Source organism: Salvelinus sp. IW2-2015, linkage group LG37, assembly GCF_002910315.2.
Source record: "Salvelinus sp. IW2-2015 linkage group LG37, ASM291031v2, whole genome shotgun sequence".
Lineage (NCBI taxonomy): Eukaryota > Metazoa > Chordata > Actinopteri > Salmoniformes > Salmonidae > Salvelinus > Salvelinus sp. IW2-2015.
Window position 1 is genome coordinate 5,659,375 of NC_036876.1, and position 20,400 is coordinate 5,679,774.

At 43.1% G+C, this 20,400-nt stretch overlaps 3 protein-coding genes across 3 annotated transcripts in view; 1 reads left to right on the forward strand and 2 right to left on the reverse strand.

Annotated features, from left to right (window-relative positions):
* LOC111960170 (chromodomain-helicase-DNA-binding protein 3-like) overlaps nucleotides 1-10,151 on the reverse strand; it is a 56,016-nt gene extending 45,865 nt beyond the window's left edge. Inside the window, 8 exon segments of the mRNA XM_070437814.1 lie at nucleotides 690-871; nucleotides 1,043-1,175; nucleotides 5,711-5,874; nucleotides 6,178-6,458; nucleotides 6,714-6,838; nucleotides 6,958-7,137; nucleotides 7,340-7,470; nucleotides 9,479-10,151. Of these exon segments, the coding sequence (XP_070293915.1) occupies nucleotides 690-871; nucleotides 1,043-1,175; nucleotides 5,711-5,874; nucleotides 6,178-6,458; nucleotides 6,714-6,838; nucleotides 6,958-7,137; nucleotides 7,340-7,470; nucleotides 9,479-9,644 (1,362 nt within the window). The 5' untranslated portion in view covers nucleotides 9,645-10,151.
* Nucleotides 10,152-11,066: 915 nt separating this feature from the next.
* Nucleotides 11,067-13,276, reverse strand: cyb5d1 (cytochrome b5 domain containing 1). The gene is made up of 4 exons (XM_023982409.2): nucleotides 12,965-13,276; nucleotides 12,821-12,897; nucleotides 12,498-12,716; nucleotides 11,067-11,371 (listed from the first exon to the last, which is right to left on the reverse strand). Exons 1-4 carry the CDS (start codon nucleotides 13,083-13,085, stop codon nucleotides 11,141-11,143), a joined length of 648 nt encoding a protein of 215 aa, XP_023838177.1. The 5' UTR covers nucleotides 13,086-13,276; the 3' UTR covers nucleotides 11,067-11,140.
* A 226-nt stretch (nucleotides 13,277-13,502) lies between these two features.
* Nucleotides 13,503-16,408, forward strand: LOC111960418 (N-alpha-acetyltransferase 38, NatC auxiliary subunit). Its single transcript, XM_023982410.2, has 3 exons — nucleotides 13,503-13,616; nucleotides 15,083-15,260; nucleotides 15,568-16,408. The coding sequence occupies exons 1-3, from the start codon at nucleotides 13,578-13,580 to the stop codon at nucleotides 15,690-15,692; spliced, it is 342 nt and encodes a 113-aa protein (XP_023838178.1). The 5' UTR covers nucleotides 13,503-13,577; the 3' UTR covers nucleotides 15,693-16,408.
* Nucleotides 16,409-20,400: the final 3,992 nt, after the last annotated feature.

Consider the following 20,400-nt stretch of genomic DNA (forward strand, 5'->3'; position numbering starts at 1 on the left):
TACTTCAAACGCAGTGCCTCTTGGCTTGACATCATGGGAAAATCAAAAGAAATCAGCCAAGACCTCAGAAAAGAAATTGGAAACCTCCACAAGTCTGGTTCTAAACAATTTAAAGGCAATGCTACCAAATACTAATTGTGTATGTAAACTTCTGACCCACTGTGAATGTGATGAAAGAAATAAAAGCTGAAATAAATCATTCTCTCTACTATTATTCTGAAATTTCACGTTCTTAAAATAAAGTGGTGATCCTAACTGACCTAAAACAGGGATTTTTTACTTGGATTAAATGTCAGGAATTGCGAAAAACTGAGTTTAAATGTCTTTGGCTAAGGTGTATGTAAACTTCCGACTTCAACTGTAAATGTGATATTTACGGGTTTTTAAAATAATTTTTATAGCAAAAATGTCTAAAAAACTGTTTTTCTTTGTCATTATGGGCTATTGTGTGTAGATTGAGGAGGGGGRAAAAAACAATTTAATCCATTTTAGAATAAGGCTGTAACGTAACAAAATGTGTAAAAAGTCAAGGGGTCTGAATACTTTCTGAAAGCTCACTGTGAATAGAGTACACACTAACAGTAGCATTMCACGCAGCTCTGTCTGTAATGCTGACATAAACAATCAGTCAAATAGACAGACTTGAGGATTATTAACACCAACTTTGAGGATTAAGGTATGGTACTCACACAGTGGGGGCAACTCCACTTGCCCTCGGGGGCCTTCTCCAGCTCAGGCTCCAGACAGACCAGGTGGTAGGCCCTAGGACAGGTGTCACACAGAATGATCTCCCCTCCCTGCTGGCACACCTCACAGTAGTCCTGGTGGTCTGTCTCATAACCATCCCCCTCCACCTCACCCTCATCCAGCACTGCGAGAGAGAGAAATTGGGGAGGGAAAAATGAGGAGGGAAAAGGGAAGGGGGATAAGAGAGGGGGTGGGAGAGAGGGAGAAGGAGAAAAGACAGAGAGACATCACATGCTGAGCATAAGTCAGACAGATTCAGAGTTTATAACATTTTTTTATGGTACATTTTGTTTACTTTTCCTATTCTTCTTGGCCGGACGTCCTCTCTTGTTCTTCTTGACCCGGGAGGAGCTGTCGGAGCGGACCGAGGAGCTGTGGACACTGGAGTCCTCCTGCAGCGAGTCCTCCTCATCAACATCATCACCACTCTGAGAGGAAGGGATGGAGTTAGATATATACATGAACTCAGCAAAAAAAGAAACGTCCCTTTTTCAGGAYGCTGTTTTTCAAAGATAATTTGTAAAAATCCAAATAACTTCACAGATATTCATTGTAAAGGGTTTAAACACTGTTTCCCATGCTTGAACCATAAACAATTCATCAACATGCACCTGTGAAACGGTCGTTAAGACACTAAACAGCTACCAGACGTAGCAATTAAGGTCAACAGTTATGAAAAACTTATACACTAAAGAGCCTTTCTACTGACTCTTGAAAAAACACCCAAAACAAAATGCCCAGGCCCCTACTCATCTCATGAACATTATACATCTTACATTTACATTTAATCATTTTAGCAGACGCTCTATCCAGAGGACGTTACCACAAATTGTGCATTCACCTTAGGACATCCCAGTGGAACAGCCACTGTACAATAGCATCTAAATCTTTTAAGGGGGGGGTGAGAAGGATTACTTTATCCTATCCTAGGTTATCCTTAAAAGAGTGGGTTCAGTCTTAGGCATGCTGCAAAGAGGCATGAGGACTGCAGATGTGGCCAGGGCAAGTAAATTGCAATGTCCGTACTTGAGACGCCTAAGACAGTGCTACAGGAGACAGACGGACAGCTGATCGTCCTCGCAGTGGCAACCACGAGTAACAACACCTCACAGAATCGCGGTAACATCTGAACATCACACCTCGGGACAGGTACAGGATGGCAACAACAACTGCCCGAGTTACACCAGGAACGCACAATCCCTCCATCAGTGCTCAGACTGTCCGCAATAGGCTGAGAGAGGCTGGACTGAGGCTTGTAGGCCTGTTGTAAGGCAGTCCTCACCAGACATCGTCGCTGGACAAGACAGGACTGGAAAAAAGTGCTCTCACTGACGAGTTGCGGTTTTGTCTCGCCAGGGTCATGGTCGGATTCGTGTTTACCGTCGAAGAATGAAGCGTTAACCGAGACTGTACTCTGGAGCAGGATCGATTTGGAGGTGGAGGGTCCTCATGGTCTGGAACGGTGTGTCACAGCTCATCGCACTGAGCTTGGCGTCATTACAGGAAATCTCAACGGCTGTGCGTTACAGGAAGACATCCTCCTCCCTCATGTGTGTACACCTTCCTGCAGTCATCCACATGACCCTCCAGCATGACAATGCCACCAGCCATACTGCTCGTCTGTGCTGATTTCCTGCAAGACAGGAATGTCAGTGTTCTGGCGTGGCCAGCGAAGAGCCCGAGATCTCAATCCAATTGAGCACGTCTGGAACCTGTTGGATCGGAGGGTGAGGCTATGCCCATTCCCCCAGAAATGCCCTGCGAAATTGCAGTTGCCTGTGTGAATAGTGGGTAACATTTCACAGCAAGAACTGGCAAATCTGGTGCAGTCCATGAGGAGGAGATCACTGCAGTACTTAATCAGCTGGTGGCCACACACATATACTTGACAGTTACTTTTGATTTTGACCCCCCCTTTGTTCAGGGAGACATTATTCAATTTCTGTTAGTCACATGTCGTGGAACTTGTTCAGTTTATGTCTCAGTTGTTAAATCTGTTATGTTCATACAAATATTTACACGTTAAGTTTGCTGAAAATAAAAGCATTTACAGTGAGAGGACGTTCCTATTTTACTGAGTTTATTATAAATATAAGGTTGAAGTCGGATGTTTAACATACCTTAGCCCAAAACATTTAAACTCACTTTCACAATTCCTGACATTTAATCCAAGTAAAAAAATCCCTGTCTTGTCAGTTAGGATCACCACTTTATTTTAAGAATGTGAAATGTCAGAATAATAGTAGAGAGAATGATTTATTTTCAGCTTTTATTCTTTCATCACATTCCCAGTGGGTCAGAATTTACATACACTCAATTAGTATTTGGTAGCATTGCCTTTAAATTGTTTAACTTGGTCAAACGTTTCAGGTAGCCTTCCACAAGCTTCCCACAATAAGTTGGTGAATTTTGGCCCATTCCTCCTGACAGAGCTGTGTAACTGAATCAGGTTTGCAGGCCTCTTGCTCGCACACGCTTTTTCACTTCTGCCCACAAATTTTCTATGGGATTGAGGTCAAGGCTTTGTGATGGCCACTCTAAAATCTTGACTTTGTTGTCCTTAAGCCATTTTGCCACAACTTTGGAAGTATGCTTGGGGTCATTGTCCATTTGGAAGACCCATTGTGACCAAGCTTTAACTTCCTGACTGATGACTTGAGACGTTGCTTCAATATATCCACATAGTGTTCATCCTCATGATGCCACCTATATTGTGAAGTGCACCAGTCCCCCTGCAGCAAAGCACCCCCACTACATGATGCTGCCATCCCTGTGCATCACGGTTGGGATGGTGTCTTCGGCTTGCAAGGCTCACCCTTTTTCCTCCAAACATAACGATGTTCATTATGGCCAAACAGTTCTATTTTTGTTCATCAGACCAGAGGACATTTCTCCAAAAAGTACAGTCTTTGTCCCCATTGGCAGTTTGCAAACCATAGTCTGGCATTTTTATGGCGGTTTTGGAGCAGTGGCTTCTTCCTTGCTGAGCGGCCTTTCAGGTTATGTCGATATAGGACTCGTTTACTGTATAGATATTGTGTACTGTTTCCTCCAGCATCTTCACAAGTTCTTTGCTGTTTCTGGGATTGATTTGCACTTTTCCACCAAAGTACGTTCCTCTCTAGAGACAGAACTCTCCTTCCTGACGCGTATGACGGCTGTGTGGTCCCATGGTTATAACTGCGTACTATTGTTTGTACAGATGAACGTGGTACCTTCAGGCGTTTGGAAATTGCTCCGAAGGATGAACCAGGCTTGTGGAGGTCTACAATTTTTTTTCTGAGGTCTTGGCTGATTTCTCTTGATTTTCCCATGATGTCAAGCAAAGAGGCACTGAGTTTGAAGGTAGGCCTTGAAATACATCCACAGGTACACCTCCAACTGACTCAAATTATGTCAATTAGCCTATCAGAAGCTTCAAAAGACATTACATAATTTTCTGGAATATTCCAAGCTGTTTAAAGGCACAGTAAACTTCTGTCCCACTGGATTTGTGATACAGTGAATTATAAGTGAAATAATCTGACTGTAAACAATTGTTGGAAAAATTACTTGTGTCATGCACACAGTAGGTGTCCTAACCGACTTGCCAAAACTATAGTTTGTTAACAAGAAATTTGTGGAGTGGGTGAAAAACGAGTTTTAATGACTCCAACCTAAGTATATGTAAACTTCCGACTTCAACTGTATATATATATAGAGAGAGAGAGAATTCTCTCTCTCTCTATATATATATAGAGAGAGAGAGAGAGAGAGAGAGAGAGAGAGAATTCTCCCAAAATATCCTCTGTGTACAACGTAAAACACCAAATAATGCATGCAGAGCAGAATTAGACCCATACCTTCTAATTATCAAAATCCAGAAAAGAGCCATCTACAACAACCTAATAGGAAGCGATTCTCTAACTTTCCATAACAAAACCATCTCCTACAGAGAGATGAACCTGGAGAAGAGTCCCCTAAGCAAAGCTGGTCATGGGGCTCTGTTCACAAACAAAAACAGACCCTGCAGATCCCCAGGASAGCAACAAAATTAGACCCAACCAAATCATGAGAAAACAAAAGGATAATTACTTGACACATTGTAAAGAATTAACCAACAAAAACAGAGCAACCTAGAATGCTATTTGTCCCTAAACAGAGAGTACACAGTGGCAGAATACCTGACCACTGTGACTGACCCAAAATAAAAGGAAAGCTTTGACTATGTACACACTCAGTGAGCAAAGCCTTGCTATTGAGAAAGGCCGCCATAGGTAGACCTGGCTCTCAAGAGAAAACAGACTATGTGCACACTGCCCACAAAATGAGATGGAAACTGAGCTGCACTTCCTAACCTCCTGCCAAATGTGTGACCATATTAGAGACACATATTTCCCTCAGATTACACAGACCAACAAAGAATTTGAAAACAAACTCAATTTTGATAAACTCCCATATCTATTGGGTGAAATACCACAGTGTGTCATCACAGCAGCAAGATCTGTGACCTGTTGCCACAAGAAAATGGCAACCAGTGAAAAACAAACACCATTGTAAATACAACCCATATTTATGTTTATTTATTTTCCCTTTTGTACTTTAACTATTTGCACATAATATGAAATATGAAATGTCTTTATTCTTTTGGAACTTTTGTGAGTGTAACGTTTACTGTACATTTTTTATTGTTTGTTTCACTTTTGTTTATTATTTATTTCACTTGCCTTGGCAATGTAAACACATGTTTCCCATGCCAATAAAACCGTTTAAATTGAACTGAACTGAAAGGAATTGAATTGAATTGAATTGAGAGAGAGAGAGAGAGAGAGAGAGAGAGAGAGAGAGAGAGAGAGAGAGAGAGAGAGAGAGAGAGAGAGAGAGAAACACCGATCGGTCGACTCTCATACACCAGCATGCTCCCACATACATTGGCCTACACCGCACATCTATAGATCCAAATTCACAGCATTATAGTACTTACAGAGCTGCTCTTCTTCCTCTTGTTGCCTAAGGCCCCCAGTTTTATGCGTATGGGGGACATCTTCTTGGCTTTAGCTACTGAAGCCGCTACTGCTGCTGCCACCGCCTTCTTCCTCTCAGCCAGAACACGAGGACTCTTACTGCGACTCTTCTTATACCCAGGGCCTGAGAAACAGGGACAGAAKGAAGTCAAGATTTCTACTAGTGCTCTAGCGTGGGATTTCCCAAACCTCTCCTTGGGGTCCTCAGACGTTTCACATATTTGTTCTAGCCCTAAACTGGCACACCAGATTGAATTAGTCGACTATCACCCAAACCCTTGACGAATTGCATCAGGTGTGCCAGATCAGGGCTACAACATGTCTGAGGGTCCAGACTACAATTTGGGACCAATTCCATTTCAATTCAATCAGTCCTTGCTATACATGACACACTCCACCACTCCACCATTCTCTCTCATCCTCTGACCTTTGCCCTCTTTGGTCTTGGCCTTGCGGAGCGGGGGTGGCGGCTGGGGGGGCGGCCGTGGGGGTTGGGGCTGCTTCCGGGGTGGAGGCGGCTCCGGGGATGGGGTTGCCGCGGAGACCTGCTCGGCGACRGCGATGGCGGCGGCGGCGGCTGCAGCTGCCACGGCTGCAGCACCGGAGCCCTTGAAGGGGTTGTTGGAGCTGAACTCCCTCCACTTAACCCCCAGGATGGTCATCATCTTAGACATGGGGATCTTAGGGTTCTTCTTGGCGATCATGGGCCTGGGAAGACGAAGAGGAAGGTGAGGAAGAAGAGCTGAGTGTTTGATGTACAGAACAGTAATGACAATTGATTTTGAACAGTGTGGAAAATAATCTTGAACWTGAAAATACATTTGAACTAGAAATTGTTGTTTCTGAGGGATTGTGAAAGGAGGGAATTGTTCCACGGTTGGTAGTGAACTAGACAACTGAAATAAACAATAACTCCTTGAGTCATCTCGCTGACAGTCAATCACTATAGCAGGCCAACTATACCTCATGGACTGGCTGAAGGCTTTGTAGTTGGTGAGTGTGCGGTAATCATCTTCAGTGAATGTATGATCCACATCCTCCAGACCCCAGTCCATAGCCAGCTGGGCCGACGTCTTCTGTTCTATTGGCTGCAGGAGAGAAACAACCAGTCAGAGAGCTTGAAGACTTGAGCCATCAGAATGTGTAAAAAATGAAGCAAAACAACAACAACTGCAACAATAGCACTTTCTTGTTGTGTTCTTCTTACCTTTGTTGTCTCCTCGTGCGTGCTGTCCCCATCATCTTTTTTCTTCTTCTTGGTTTTCTTCTCCTTCTTTTCCTTGTGTTTCTTCTTCTTCTTTTTCTCGCCAGAGAAGTCACTCGCTGCGCTGTCGGAGTTCTCACCATAATCTCTCTCTCGCTCCGAGTCTCTCTCTACATCACTTTCCTGAGAGGGGGAGAGGAGAAAAGAAGGGGAGAGAGGGAAAGTGAGGAAGAGAGAAAGAACAGAAGAGAGRGTGGGGATGCTAAATCAATATGTAATGTCACAGATAGAAAAAAAACTATGACTTCAATTAAGCAAATGAAATAGAATGACGTGTCATCAGAATGTGTGGCGGTTGATGGACAGTAATGATCGATAAGCTTACAATCTTTTTCCGTTTTTTGGCTTTAACCGGTTTTCCTTCTTTCTCTTTCTCCTTCTTCTTTGTCTCCTTCTTCTTGGGCCCTCGTTTCTTCCTCCCTAGACTGGCCCTGTCTGAYGCTTCCCTTTCTTCCTCTACTGGGRATTGAAGAGAAGAGAGGGGGATGGAAGAGAGAAAGAGAGACATGTGACTAAATCATATTGAATATAATCATCTTTGAAGGCTTTGAATTGTCAATCTAATCTCTTCTGAACACAATTAAGCACAACAAAAGCCTCTCACCAACACACTGTCATGTGTGCGTTGACACCAAATGTGTAATATGGGAGAGTATAGTGTCTTAACACAACCTTCGAGATTGACTGAATTGTGACATGCTGAATTAGTTCCAGTCAKTGAGTTTGACTGATAAGTGGAAATGACAGTTGCTTGGTATCAGTTCAGTGAAAACCAAATCCATATCTGGCTTATCTGTTAATGAACGCCTCACAACACACAATAATGTTGTTCATGGTGGCATTGAAAATGTGAGGCTGAGACATATGAAAGTACGGCCTTATGTAGGCTACATGTTACACAGTGCTTAAGGGCTTCTAAAACGTTATGTCCATGGCAATATATTTTTCCGCAATAATGAATTGGGAAAAGAAAAAAAATCAAACATGTAATAGATTTATTTCGAAGACACGACATCCCACGTTTTGAGGGTCAGTAAGTGATAATGAACCGTTCATCCCTGTATTCAAGTTTTACCCCTGGCAAAMAGTGAGACAGCACCCTATTGGAGAGTGAGAGAGAGTGAAGCCTGTGCTTTGTCAGGGGGATGAAGAGAAGGGGAAAAAACATCACCAAAAACTATCGCTTGCGGCCGCCATTGCACTTGGTAGAAATTAGTTCGATTTAATGGCATGTCTTTGTTGGTAGGGCTACAACACGCAGCGCGCTCCCAGACAAGGTCTCCGCATATTTCTGCTGCAGACTGCAGCCAGGGGCGGCATTAGCATCACGCGGGGCCCGGTGATTCTGAGGCCGCAAGCCAGTCTGTCTCTATCGGATGAACTGAAACGACTCCCTACCCTACTTCCCCGCAATTAATTCCAACACCTGGGTCCCGACCACAACAGCAACAACCRCCAACGCAGGTCGCTGGGGGGTTAGAGCCGCTGCGGGAAGCGCACTCTTGTCTCGAGATGCTAAAATGTCCCTTGTTGAATATCCCAAAATCCTGATCTGCAATATCTGATGTCACTATTGAATACATGCAAATGAATGTAATTGTATTAATTAAAACGAACTGTAAAATAATGTAAACATGTTCTATGGTGTGGACCCAGGTAGGCCAAATCTGTAATCCCTCAAAAAGAAACTTCTTTGGAGTAAAATAAGATTTCTGTTGATCGTATTTTTCACATGCAATTGTTGTGGGCAAGTCCTTTCTTTAATTAGGCTTCACGGTAATAGTTGCTAGGCTTTGTGTATTATAGGCCTACGTGTTACATGTGTTAGTATGCTATGACATCGAAAAGAGAGTGGGAACAATAGCCCTGTAGGCTACACATAACGGTTCTATTCRGAACTTGGGAGTAGTGTCAGTGTCCTATCATAAACCGTCCCTGTCAGTATGACAGTGGAGACCGTCATGGGGTAGGAGGCAAGTTTATTTACACTGTCATGCCAGCACTTACTCTATCATCCGGTTTTAACGCTCACGCCTCGGGAACAGACATCACAGCACTGTTCTAAAGATCACAATCAGAAAGCTTATTGCTGAGGAGTCCATGTTTTCTACCAGTGATGTCGTGAGCTGTACACTTCACATCGACCTATTAACATTGAGATATTATTTACATCTATGAATATGGCAGCATTGTCAGGATGAAAAGCAACGTTGAGGAGGATCAACTTTGTGGAATTGTTTACAAGTTGGAATCTTCAACTCTTTCTATTTCAAAGCTGCGCTATCCTTTGGAGCAACGGGCGCGCAACTAATTATATTGCAGCAACAGATAACTATTGAGATGAGCGGCACAGGGTGTCCTGGCGTACTTTAAAAAAAAATGTGGCGTATGTTGTTTCTATTTTGTGTGCGCGCTCCCGAGTCTTTCGCCAGTGTCTCTTTCGACTGTAGCTAATATAGCCTACCTGGCGCGGCTAGTGTTGCAGTTTCTCGAGGCGCCGCCGGCGAGTTTATGTCGCTTGCGTTCTCGTCTAGATCTCCGTCGTCCTCGTCTTCTTCATCAAAATCCACTCCCTCGGAATTAACCAACATGCCCTGGTCTTCCTCACAGGACCGGAGAGGAGAGGACATTATATTCCTGTCATCGGCTCCGTCCTCGAAATCAGAAACCCTCCGGAATTATGATATTTATTTAATATTCAAATCGACACCAGAAAAAAGTGGGGGCCGTTTTGGAATATTTTACACTACAAGGCAGGGAAACAAAGATGGCCGCTCTTATATTTATTTTTTAACAACCCCCCCAATAAGAAAAATCCCCTTACATAAAAAATGGCTGACTATATTATTGCAGAACGCCCCCCCCCCTCTTCTTTTCTCTCTCTCTCTCTGCCTCTCTCCGCGCACCCCTCCCTCCTCAAAAAACATGTACATTGTTACAAGAAACAAGAAAGGGGGTGTTTGACTGCTTGTAGTGTTACTGTCCCCCCCCACCAATGATCAGCCATGCCAGCTAACTGTCTCAAGATCACACGCAACAAAACTCCCTATCTGCACTGAAAAACGCGATACAAATCTATCAAATATGGCCACCTTAATATTCTTAAAGGCCCCCACCGTGGTATAAAATGATACGTGTGAGAGAGAGTCGGGGAGGGAGCTTGAGAGTGGGGGGGTTGGGAAAATCTGCCGCAGCCATGCCCAGATTTACAGCAGATTGGATTGCTTAAAAATTAACCACTTGTGGTAGGGAGAAAAATCTATGCAATGTGCAAACTGGCATTTTTTTCAACTGGAGATTATTTGATAATAATAATAGAAATCGAATATATTTTTTTCAACATTCTGAAAGCATTACAATGAAAGAGGATACATTTTAAAATCATCTTGCACACTTTCACTAGAGTCCCTTTGATATGGGTGGCAGTAAGGCCATGGGAACCTCTAGTAGTCAAACAATGGTTGGTCTCCCTTCAGACAGCTCAGYTTTTACAAAGGAGTCTATGGTCAGACATACATACAGTATGCACATTTTAGAGTAAAAAATGTGTGTATAATTGTGAATAATGATAAATAGCCTAGATATTGATAACAATGACAGGTCACTGATTAATAGAACTATGGATAACATTTMGCTAAACTCGCAATAACATCTGCTAACCATGTGTATGTGACCAATAAAATTGGATTTGATATTATATATCAGACTGACTAAACCTGATATTGCTACTGTTATAGTAGATTTGGTTTCCTGCACATTCTGTACAACTGGAAATCTTAACCCAGCAGAGCCACAAAGGTACTGTTGAATATCACATAAACAATTACCATGGTTACCATGCTATTTTATGTCAAATGTTGGCATGAATTTATGTAGGCCTACTGTAAAGATGCAAGAAGCTTTGAAGGAATGACAAAAGGATGACACTGGGATAGAATGACAAGGAAAGGAACAGGTTACCAGTTCACATCCTTTTTGGGTTAAATTGGCTATAATAAAATTGCTACAACAATAATATAACGCTAACAAATAACACATACAGAACATTTATTTTGTGAGTCAACATTTTAATAGATTGTCTGCTCGTATTGCTCACCACCATTTTCTAACATCCTTACATATAGGGTCAAAGTTCAGTGAGGTCGTCGTTGAAGTATAGGCAGATGGACTGGGAGAAGAGGTCGCTGTCCATGCGTGTGTTGTAGAAGTCCTCGTCCTCGTCGGGGATGCCGTTCTCCTCCAGCGTTTTACTCATGTCCAGGTTGACACAGTTGTGCTTCCAAGTGTAGCTGGCGGCGTGAGAGTTGTAGTGGAGGTACCGCTGGAGAATCTCATTCAAGGTCTCCTCGGAACACACCTGGGGAAAGAGAGAGAGGAGGGAGAAGTTSCAGTTTTTTTCTTCTTTTACTTTTCCATGTACAGTAGTTCCTGACTTCCCAGGGGATATATTGACTGCAGCTGAAATCTGTTGCAGCTGTTTCAGATCTAGAACCTATAGGTATGATCAGTCATTGTCATCAGCCATTGTATTTTAATAGTAAAAAWATATATATATATATTTTCCATWGTTTTTTCCCCTGAAACTCATTCTGTGGTCTATGGGCATGTCTTGCGGTTAAACCACTCTAGCTTGGCTTCCAGGAACCAACAAAAAAAATAAGAAAATAATTTGTTTATGCAGTGCATGTGTCTGACTGTGTGGAGCATGGAGCACCCACACTAAGCTTCTGGCCCAGTAGAAGACTACTAGTGCCAGCTGGGGCAGGTTGGCGGGAAAGCCTGCTCTCCCACCGCGCTGGAGTGGAGAGGAGCTGGAGAGGAGAGGCGTGCTCTGCTGTGGGTGCGAGTGTGTTGTGTTGTGTGTTTGTTTGTGTAGGCTGCGGGGGGAATGAGCGAACCAAGCCAGGACTTGCTCACAAACCCTCCAGGGCTTGACAGTGACACACTGCACTACTGTGCTACTCACTCCCCCTCCCAGTGTCCCTTTGGTCCCTTTGGAAGCTAGTCACATACAGGCCAGGGCTCCCTAGAGTGCAGTGTGGTAACCCATATTTTATTCAGCCAGTGACACACAGAGTAAGGGAGACACAGCACCTGTGTTCCAGTCAGTGATATTACGCAGTGTGTGTGAAACAGTGCCAGCTGAATGGWTACACTCCTAATAGACTGCTACTGTGATATGCTGAAAATGCTTTGCTGATAAGGCGGTTGAGGGGGAGGTGGCAGGATAAGGCTTGAACAGCTACAATAGTATGCATGATGGTTATGTATAAATTGTGCATGAAGGTGACATGTATGTGTGCAGAATGATGTGTGCATATCTATAGCATATGTATAATACATGCATGCAGCATTGATCTATGGCACTAGCCCGCTTGCCAGGGGATGGTGTCTTGCTATGTGAGATTAGTATAACATGTACACATGCAGCCTCTTATGATCTATGCATGACATTCTMCCTGATCAGAATAAGGATAACTTACCTCCAGACCCTGCTCCTGGGATGTGAGGGTGTTGATGATGCGGATCCACCTGGTCTTGACAGAAAGTAGTCCCACCTCATATTGCGTATCTCTCCACCAGGGTCGCCCAAAGTCATTGGTCCAGTCAGTACGAGGGCAGGGAGGCGGCACGTGCACAAAGCGCCCCCTAGGGGTGTAGTATTTCACACACCCAGATAGTGGGTCAATGTGGGTCMGAATCTGAACATACAAATGGGGAATTAGCCTACTCATCATCAATATAATGAAAAAGAAAGACAAATATGCTACATTCTTGATAGACGTCTGATTATTTTTTCACTCACATCTTTTGTCTTTGGGTCAAACCAGTGACTGATGTCCTTTCCTGCACACTCAATGATAGGCTTCAGAAGTACATCCCCTGAAAAAGAGTGTGTTGTTTATTAAACTGTTGTAACCTAACAGCCTATTTGTATTCGACAACTTACCTTTAAATTCATTCACCAATGGTGTCAAGTCGTACACCTTGCCCAGGTATGACACCCACAGGTCGCCAAGGGTGTTATGAAGGGACACCTCTGTTGGGGTGAAATACTTTGTTGGCCGCATTTGTATTACTTCCGCAAATTTACCCAATTTATGTAGAGCTATAAAAGGTMATGTAAAATGTAACAACTGAGCATATGTCAGAGATATAAAAAGTAACGTATCTTGTTTATGTGCAAGCTCACACGCTATTGTATCAACAAGTGTACACACGAACAGCTGGAGCTCCGTTACTGTGGGAACCACGGAAGCGTCTGGTAAAGAGAGCACGACACTGAAATCAGCTTTGCGGCATCTCACAAGAGTGGTTGCACAGTCAATAAATCATGACACACATTTGACAAATTTTATTATAGAATTAAGCATTACAATACTTTGTAATTTAATAGGATCAAACTGAATGATCCATTAAATGCTCCAAAACCATAGGTGCAAAGTTTTACCTACCTACATTGCATACTACAATACCCACAATGCATCGTATCCCCTAACGAATTTCCGGCTGTAMAACAGTGAAATAATTTCTCAAGAAAAATACGATCAAGAAAGGGTGGAATGGCAACAATGATKGAAGAAAATGGTCCATCAACTCATGTAGGGGTGATATATATTTAATATTGTCGTATTTGACGTGCTTCTAATACATAATATTCACTTTGCCAAACTGAAAGGAGAGCGTGCATAGCTGATCCATACATTTCGTGGGCAAGTTGGATCCACTAGCTAGCTAAGCTAAAGTAGCCCAAKATGTACTCTTAAGGAGCATACCGTTAACATTACTCCTTAAGGACCTTGTGTTTTTTTTCCAAAGATAGACTTGCTCTGACAGCCAAATACTTAATCTTARCGTAAATCGATTCTCATTTGCGATACGGTTCTAGAAACATAAAGCCCTTTACTTTCATATCACATCAAAATAATTTCACAAACGCAAAATGTACTATTACTGTACACCACAGGAGGTTGCTGAGGGGAGGACGGMTCATAATAATGTCCGTAACGGAGCAAATGGAATGGCATCAAACACATGAAAACTGTGTTTGATRTAGTTGATACTATTCCACTAATACYGCTCCAGCYTTTACCACGAGCCTGTCCTCCCCAATTAAAGTGCCACCAACATCCCGCTGTACACTGTTTTAACCGGCTTTATCAAAGTAGCAGGCAACAGTATTTTTCAGTGRCAATACGTTTCTGGCAGCCTTCTTCCATTAAACACAGGTGTTCAGAACATGCTATATAGCTCATTAACACTGGTGGTCCTTCTGTCTTCCGTAAACACCTGCTGTAACATGGATGTATGGCCGTGTGGGAACCCTATAAAAGGTGTGTATCAATGTATTCTTTTGTTGCTGATATGAAAGATAAAGTCCTTATGCTTCCAAAACCGTACCGCAAGCTATGCGTGTTAATGTTCAGACGGAGTGTTGGGGCTCTTAACAAAACTCCCCCATACAGAAGATGCCTTATATGTAATGGAACTGAGAGTCATGATCAAGGGCTAACGTTAACGTAGCTAGCTAGCATTATTTCAATAGTCTAAAGTAGCTTTTTCAACGACGTTAGCTCTAATCTAGCCTGAACAGTCGCTATTCATATGTACAGGTAAATACGCCTGCTTCAACACCCTGGCATCGTTCCATTTCCTTCATAGAGGATTTCTCAGATTTTGTCTAGTGACTGGCTTCAATATACTTTCGTTACCAAAGTAAAGATGTTGCTATAGTGCCGATAAACTTTTCTCTGTATGTACAAGCTGTCGTCTCTTCAAAATACAAATAAACACATGTTGAGCATTTTGTTTACCGTCAAACTAGCTCTGGTCCAAGYGCATACGTCACTACGATCTGCTTGCACATCCAATGTATGCACATGGACCAGAGCTAGGAAAATAAAGTGTTCGAAAGTCGTGTCTCCTTGTCAACCTTGCCAAGGGGAAGTTTAACAAGTATAGGCTACAAAGAGAGCAAGCTACTTTAGATGGTTGAGATGCACCCAGTATCACCATTATGCTTCCGTTACAAGTATAGGCCGATCATGTAATTTCTCCCTATTTCTAGGGGCGGGGCGAACTGTCATCTTACTCCTCCAGAGCACGTCAGAAGCTGGAGAGCCTGCTGAACAAAAACATGAGAATCAGAATGACAGACGGACGGACACTGGTGGGACTGTTCCTGTGCACGGACAGAGACTGCAACGTCATCCTGGGGTCCGCTCAGGAGTTCCTCAAATCCTCAGGTAACTACAGTACTTWTTAGGCTCAGCCCACATACTCTAGTAAGTTCACTGCTACTCACCCCTGTTCCTGCAGAGCAGTGGGTGCAGGGTTTTGTCCAAACCCAGCACTAACAAACCCGATTCAGCTAGCAAATGTATTGCTTAGTTTATTTGCTGTAAAAACCTTATAGCTCTCTGGGACCGGCGTGAACACGATGTCCATATTCTGCTTTGTAACAGTGTAACATTGCCGTTAATAGACTGTRTACTGTGTACATGTTCATTTTTAAAATGTATTTTGTGTGTGTCTTAYTTGCATCTGTATCAGACTCCTTCTCCCAGGGTGAGCCCAGAGTGCTGGGGTTAGCCATGATTCCCGGCCACCACGTGGTCTCTATCGAGGTGGAATCAGACAGCCTGGTCGGCACACAGGGGTTCGGGTCCAGCCACTGAGGAACAAGATCAGCTCGCCCAAAGCTGGAGGAGACTAGCTAACATCCTGGCTAGCCAGGTCTATGTCTCAGCAGCCTAGAAGACGTTACAGTACAGACTTGAAATTGACAATTCAATCAAAGGAGAATTCCAGATGCAGCTMATCTCTGGTGCCAGTGTATTTGGTTTAGCAGGCAGCCATGGTGTGTGTGAGATCTAACCAGGCACTCCCAGTGACATTACAGTGTGTGTGTGTTAAGTTAATATACTGAGTACAACAGATGTTTATTCAAGGAGAGGCATGGACTGAGCCAGGCTGTACAGTATATGTGTTTGTATGGAACCGCTGTTTAATTGTATGGAATATGGATAAATGTTTTCCAATACATTTCAGTATCTAAACCTGTCTGATCTGTTAATGAAGAATGATGCAGACTGTCCTTATATACTGGTAGTGCAGCAGTTACAGATGGTCCAGAGCAGGACTAGCTAAAGTTCATGACTTACTTGACTTAAACACCTCAACTAGCCTGTACCCCTGCACACTGACTCAGTACCGGTGCCCCCTGTATATAGCCTCAGTATTCTTATTGTRTTACTTTTTATTTTAGCMTACTTGGTAAATATTTTCTTATTCTTGAACTGCACTGTTGGTTAAGGGCTTGTAAGCATTTCACAGTAAAGTCTACACTTGTTGTATTCRGTGCATGTGGAAAATAAAGTTTGATTTGATTAAACYCTTGTCTCCTATTAGCAGCATAGGCCGTTGACAAACGTCTTTCATCTCACTCGTTTCGGGACACGTCTTTCCAGGTCACACCAGTTCAGGCCATCAGTTAAAGTGCACGTGTTACTAGGAAAAGATGTTCAGTACGAGGGATTATTATTTGTATTTMTTTTAATTACTCCTTTTTCGTGGTATCCAATTGGTAGTTACAGTCTTGTCTCATCACTGCAACTCCCGTACGGACTCAGGAGATGCGAAGGCCGAGAGCCGCGCGTCCTCCGAAACACAATCCAGCCAAGCCACACTGCTTCTTGACACAATGCCYGCTTAACCCGGAAGCCAGCCGCACCAATGTGTTTCGGATGGTACACCTGGCGGCTGTGTCAGCGTGCATTGCGCCCGGCCCGCCACAGGAGTCGCTAGAGTGCGATGGGACAAGAACACCTCTGCCAGCCAATCCCTCCCCTAACCCTGATGACGCTGGGCCAATTGTGTGCCGCCCCAGGGGTCTCCCGGTCGCRGCCAGCTGCGACAGAGCCTGAACTCAAACCAGGATCTCTAGTGGCAYAGCTAGCACTGTGATGCAGGGCCTTAGACCACTTATGCTACTCAGAAGGCCCCAGTACGAGAGTTACATGATGATGCATGATTGCAAAAGTTTGCCATTATTTTCTGGTAATGTGTATTTGTCGTATCAATTTTTGCCCTTGTGGGGTTTGCGAAGCAAATGCCCCCACGTTTACATCTTCAACATTTTTCTTATTCTTTAGCGCAACTCCTCTTACACCGTTTAAGCTACAAATGCCATTCAAACTTCAAATGTGTAGACTGGTCTGGGTTGAGTTGCTCATATTCAACTTTTGATATCTTTTATACTTTTTAAAATATTCAACTTTTTATCTATCTTCATTCACTAGAGTGGGACTTTTTTCAACTATCTCCCCATTGTGACATCTTCACTTCAACATTCCATTCACTTTAAATGCAACAACAACTTTTGACACAAATCTGCTACTTTGAATACTTTGCCAACAATATAGACAAAAAGTTAGAGAGTAGGAAATCTTCCTCTACTTCACTGCTTTTAAAATCTGAAAACGGATTAGGAATAGTTTCTTCAAATTAATAGATTGAGCTGTTTTATTAACATAAACTGCTTTCATTATAGATGCAATTATTCATGTCAGAAGCTAGCAGATTCATTACTTACCAACAGCAGTAAATTCCAATACAACTAAATCACATTTTTGACGTTCACTCTCCTTGCTTTGTCTAACATTATCATGAATSTATTAAATAAATTGTGGGTCAGAGTGCAGCATTTATTTAGTTTCAAAGCACAAACGTTTGTTAGCATGTTTATCACACTGGCTTTAGCAACACGTGCCTCGGGAGGAGACAATGTCTTTATAATAAATTCCCATGATTCAGAATCTGTTTCGGACCAAACAGCTAGCACTAATATTTTGAATAATTYTCAGGTCTGAACTACCTGGAATGATAGAGAATATTTGTCATGCTCACTAGCTTCGTCCTCCACAGGATTGTGCTCCGCGCTCTAAATAACTCAACTGGCTAGTTTGCCTGTCTGTAAAGAGAAGGGCGGGCTGTACGTTGATCCTGTTGCGCTGATTGGATAGAGCGAAGCTGTCTCTGTTCACTCACTTTATATTTCACCTGATAACTTCTCATCGCATTTCGTTCAGTTTTCACACGCAACAACTGTAGTTTAGACTGACCACCACCAGAATCTTAGAAAAAAAGGTTCTGGATAGAACCAAAAATKGTTGTAGGGTTCTTTGATCAGAACCCATTTGATTCTTCTTCACTGAACCAAAATTGGTGCTATATAGAATTAAGGGGTGCCATATATGAAGCAAGCAGATTACCCTTTTTGATTCTTTCCAGAACCTTTTTTCCCTAAAAGTGCACACAACTACTGACCACAACCACACAACTATTTACAACACAACTATTGCACCACACAACTACTGACCACAACAACACAACTACAGACTATAACTACTGAACACCACTCATCACCACAATTACTGACCACAACCACAAAAATACACACAATGAGACCACAATTCCAGAACACAACCTTATGACTACTAAACCACACAACCACTAAACCACACAACTACTGACCACAAGCAGACATCTAGTGAACCACACAATGAGATCACAACTCCAGACCACAACCACATGACTACTGACCACAACCACAACTATTGAACCACACACCTGCTTAACAAAATTACTGACCACAACAACAAAACTGACCACAATCAAACATCTACTTACTACACAACTACTGACCACAACCACACAGAGACCACAACTCCAGACCACAGCCACATGACTACTGACCACATCCAACCAACTCCTGACCACAACCACTACTACTGAGCCACACACCTGCTTAACAAAACTTCTGACCACAACCACAAAACGACTTACCACAACTGATCACAACCAACCAACTACTTACCACTCAACTACTGACCACAACCACATAATGAGACCACAACTCCTGACGGCAACTCCAGACGACAACCACATGACTACTGACCACAACCACACAGCTGTTACTGACCACAATTACTAACCACACAACTACTGACCACAACCACACAACGACTGACCACAATACCAGAACTACAGACCACAACACCAGAACTACAGACAAACAACGTACACAATAGCCTAATACCACTAACCAAACAGCTGCTACTGACCACAACTAACCACAAACTACTAACCATAACATACAACAATACCGAACCACACCTATTTAACACACCTACTGACCACAACTACTGAACCACACAACTACACAATGAGACCACAACCACAACAACTACTGACCACAAACTGACCACAACCATACAACTACTGAACACACACCTACTTACTAAAACGACTGACCACACCAACCACACAACTACTGACCACAACCACACAGCTGCTACTGACCACAACTACTGACCATAACCATACAACTACTGAACACACACCCTACTTAACAAAACTACTGACCACAACCACAACTACTGAACCACACAACTACTGATCACAATTACAAATCACACAATGAGACCACACCCACACAACTGCTACTGACCACAACTACTGAACCACATACCTATTACCAAAAATTACTGACCACAACCACACAACTACGGACACAATTACTACCACACAACTGACCACAACCACATTATTGCAGCCAACAAACAACTACTGACCACAGCACGAGAACGACAGACCACAACTGCCCATAACTACAAGCACACATCTACTGACCACAACAACAACTAGAGACATAACTACTGACCACAACCAATTACTGACCTGAACAGCACAACTAGAGACCATAACTACTGACACCTCTGACCAAGACTACAACTACTAACCACACAACTACTGAACCACACTACTACCACAATTACTAACCACAACACCACACAACTACTGGCCACAACTAATGATCACAAAACAAATACTGACCACAAGCATGCAACTACAGACCATAGCTACTGAAAACAACTACTGGCCACAATCACACAACTACTGAAACACAACTTACCAAAACTACTGACCACAACCACACACCTACTCACCACAACCACACATGAGACCACAACTCCAGACCACAACCACAGAACTACTGAACCACAACTACTGTCCACTACTACTGAACCACACACCTGCTTAACAAAACTACTGACCCTGACCACAACGAGACCACAACCACATGAATACTGACCACAACCACACAGCTGCTATTGACCACAACTACAGACCATAACCACTGAAAATAAGGACACATCTGACCACAACCACACACCTACTTACCACAACTAYTAACCCACTCAACTAATGACCACAGCTAGACCACAACCACAGAACGACTGACCACAACTTCTGAACCACACACCTACTTAACAAAACTACTGACCACACAACTACTGACCACAACCAATCAACTACTGACCA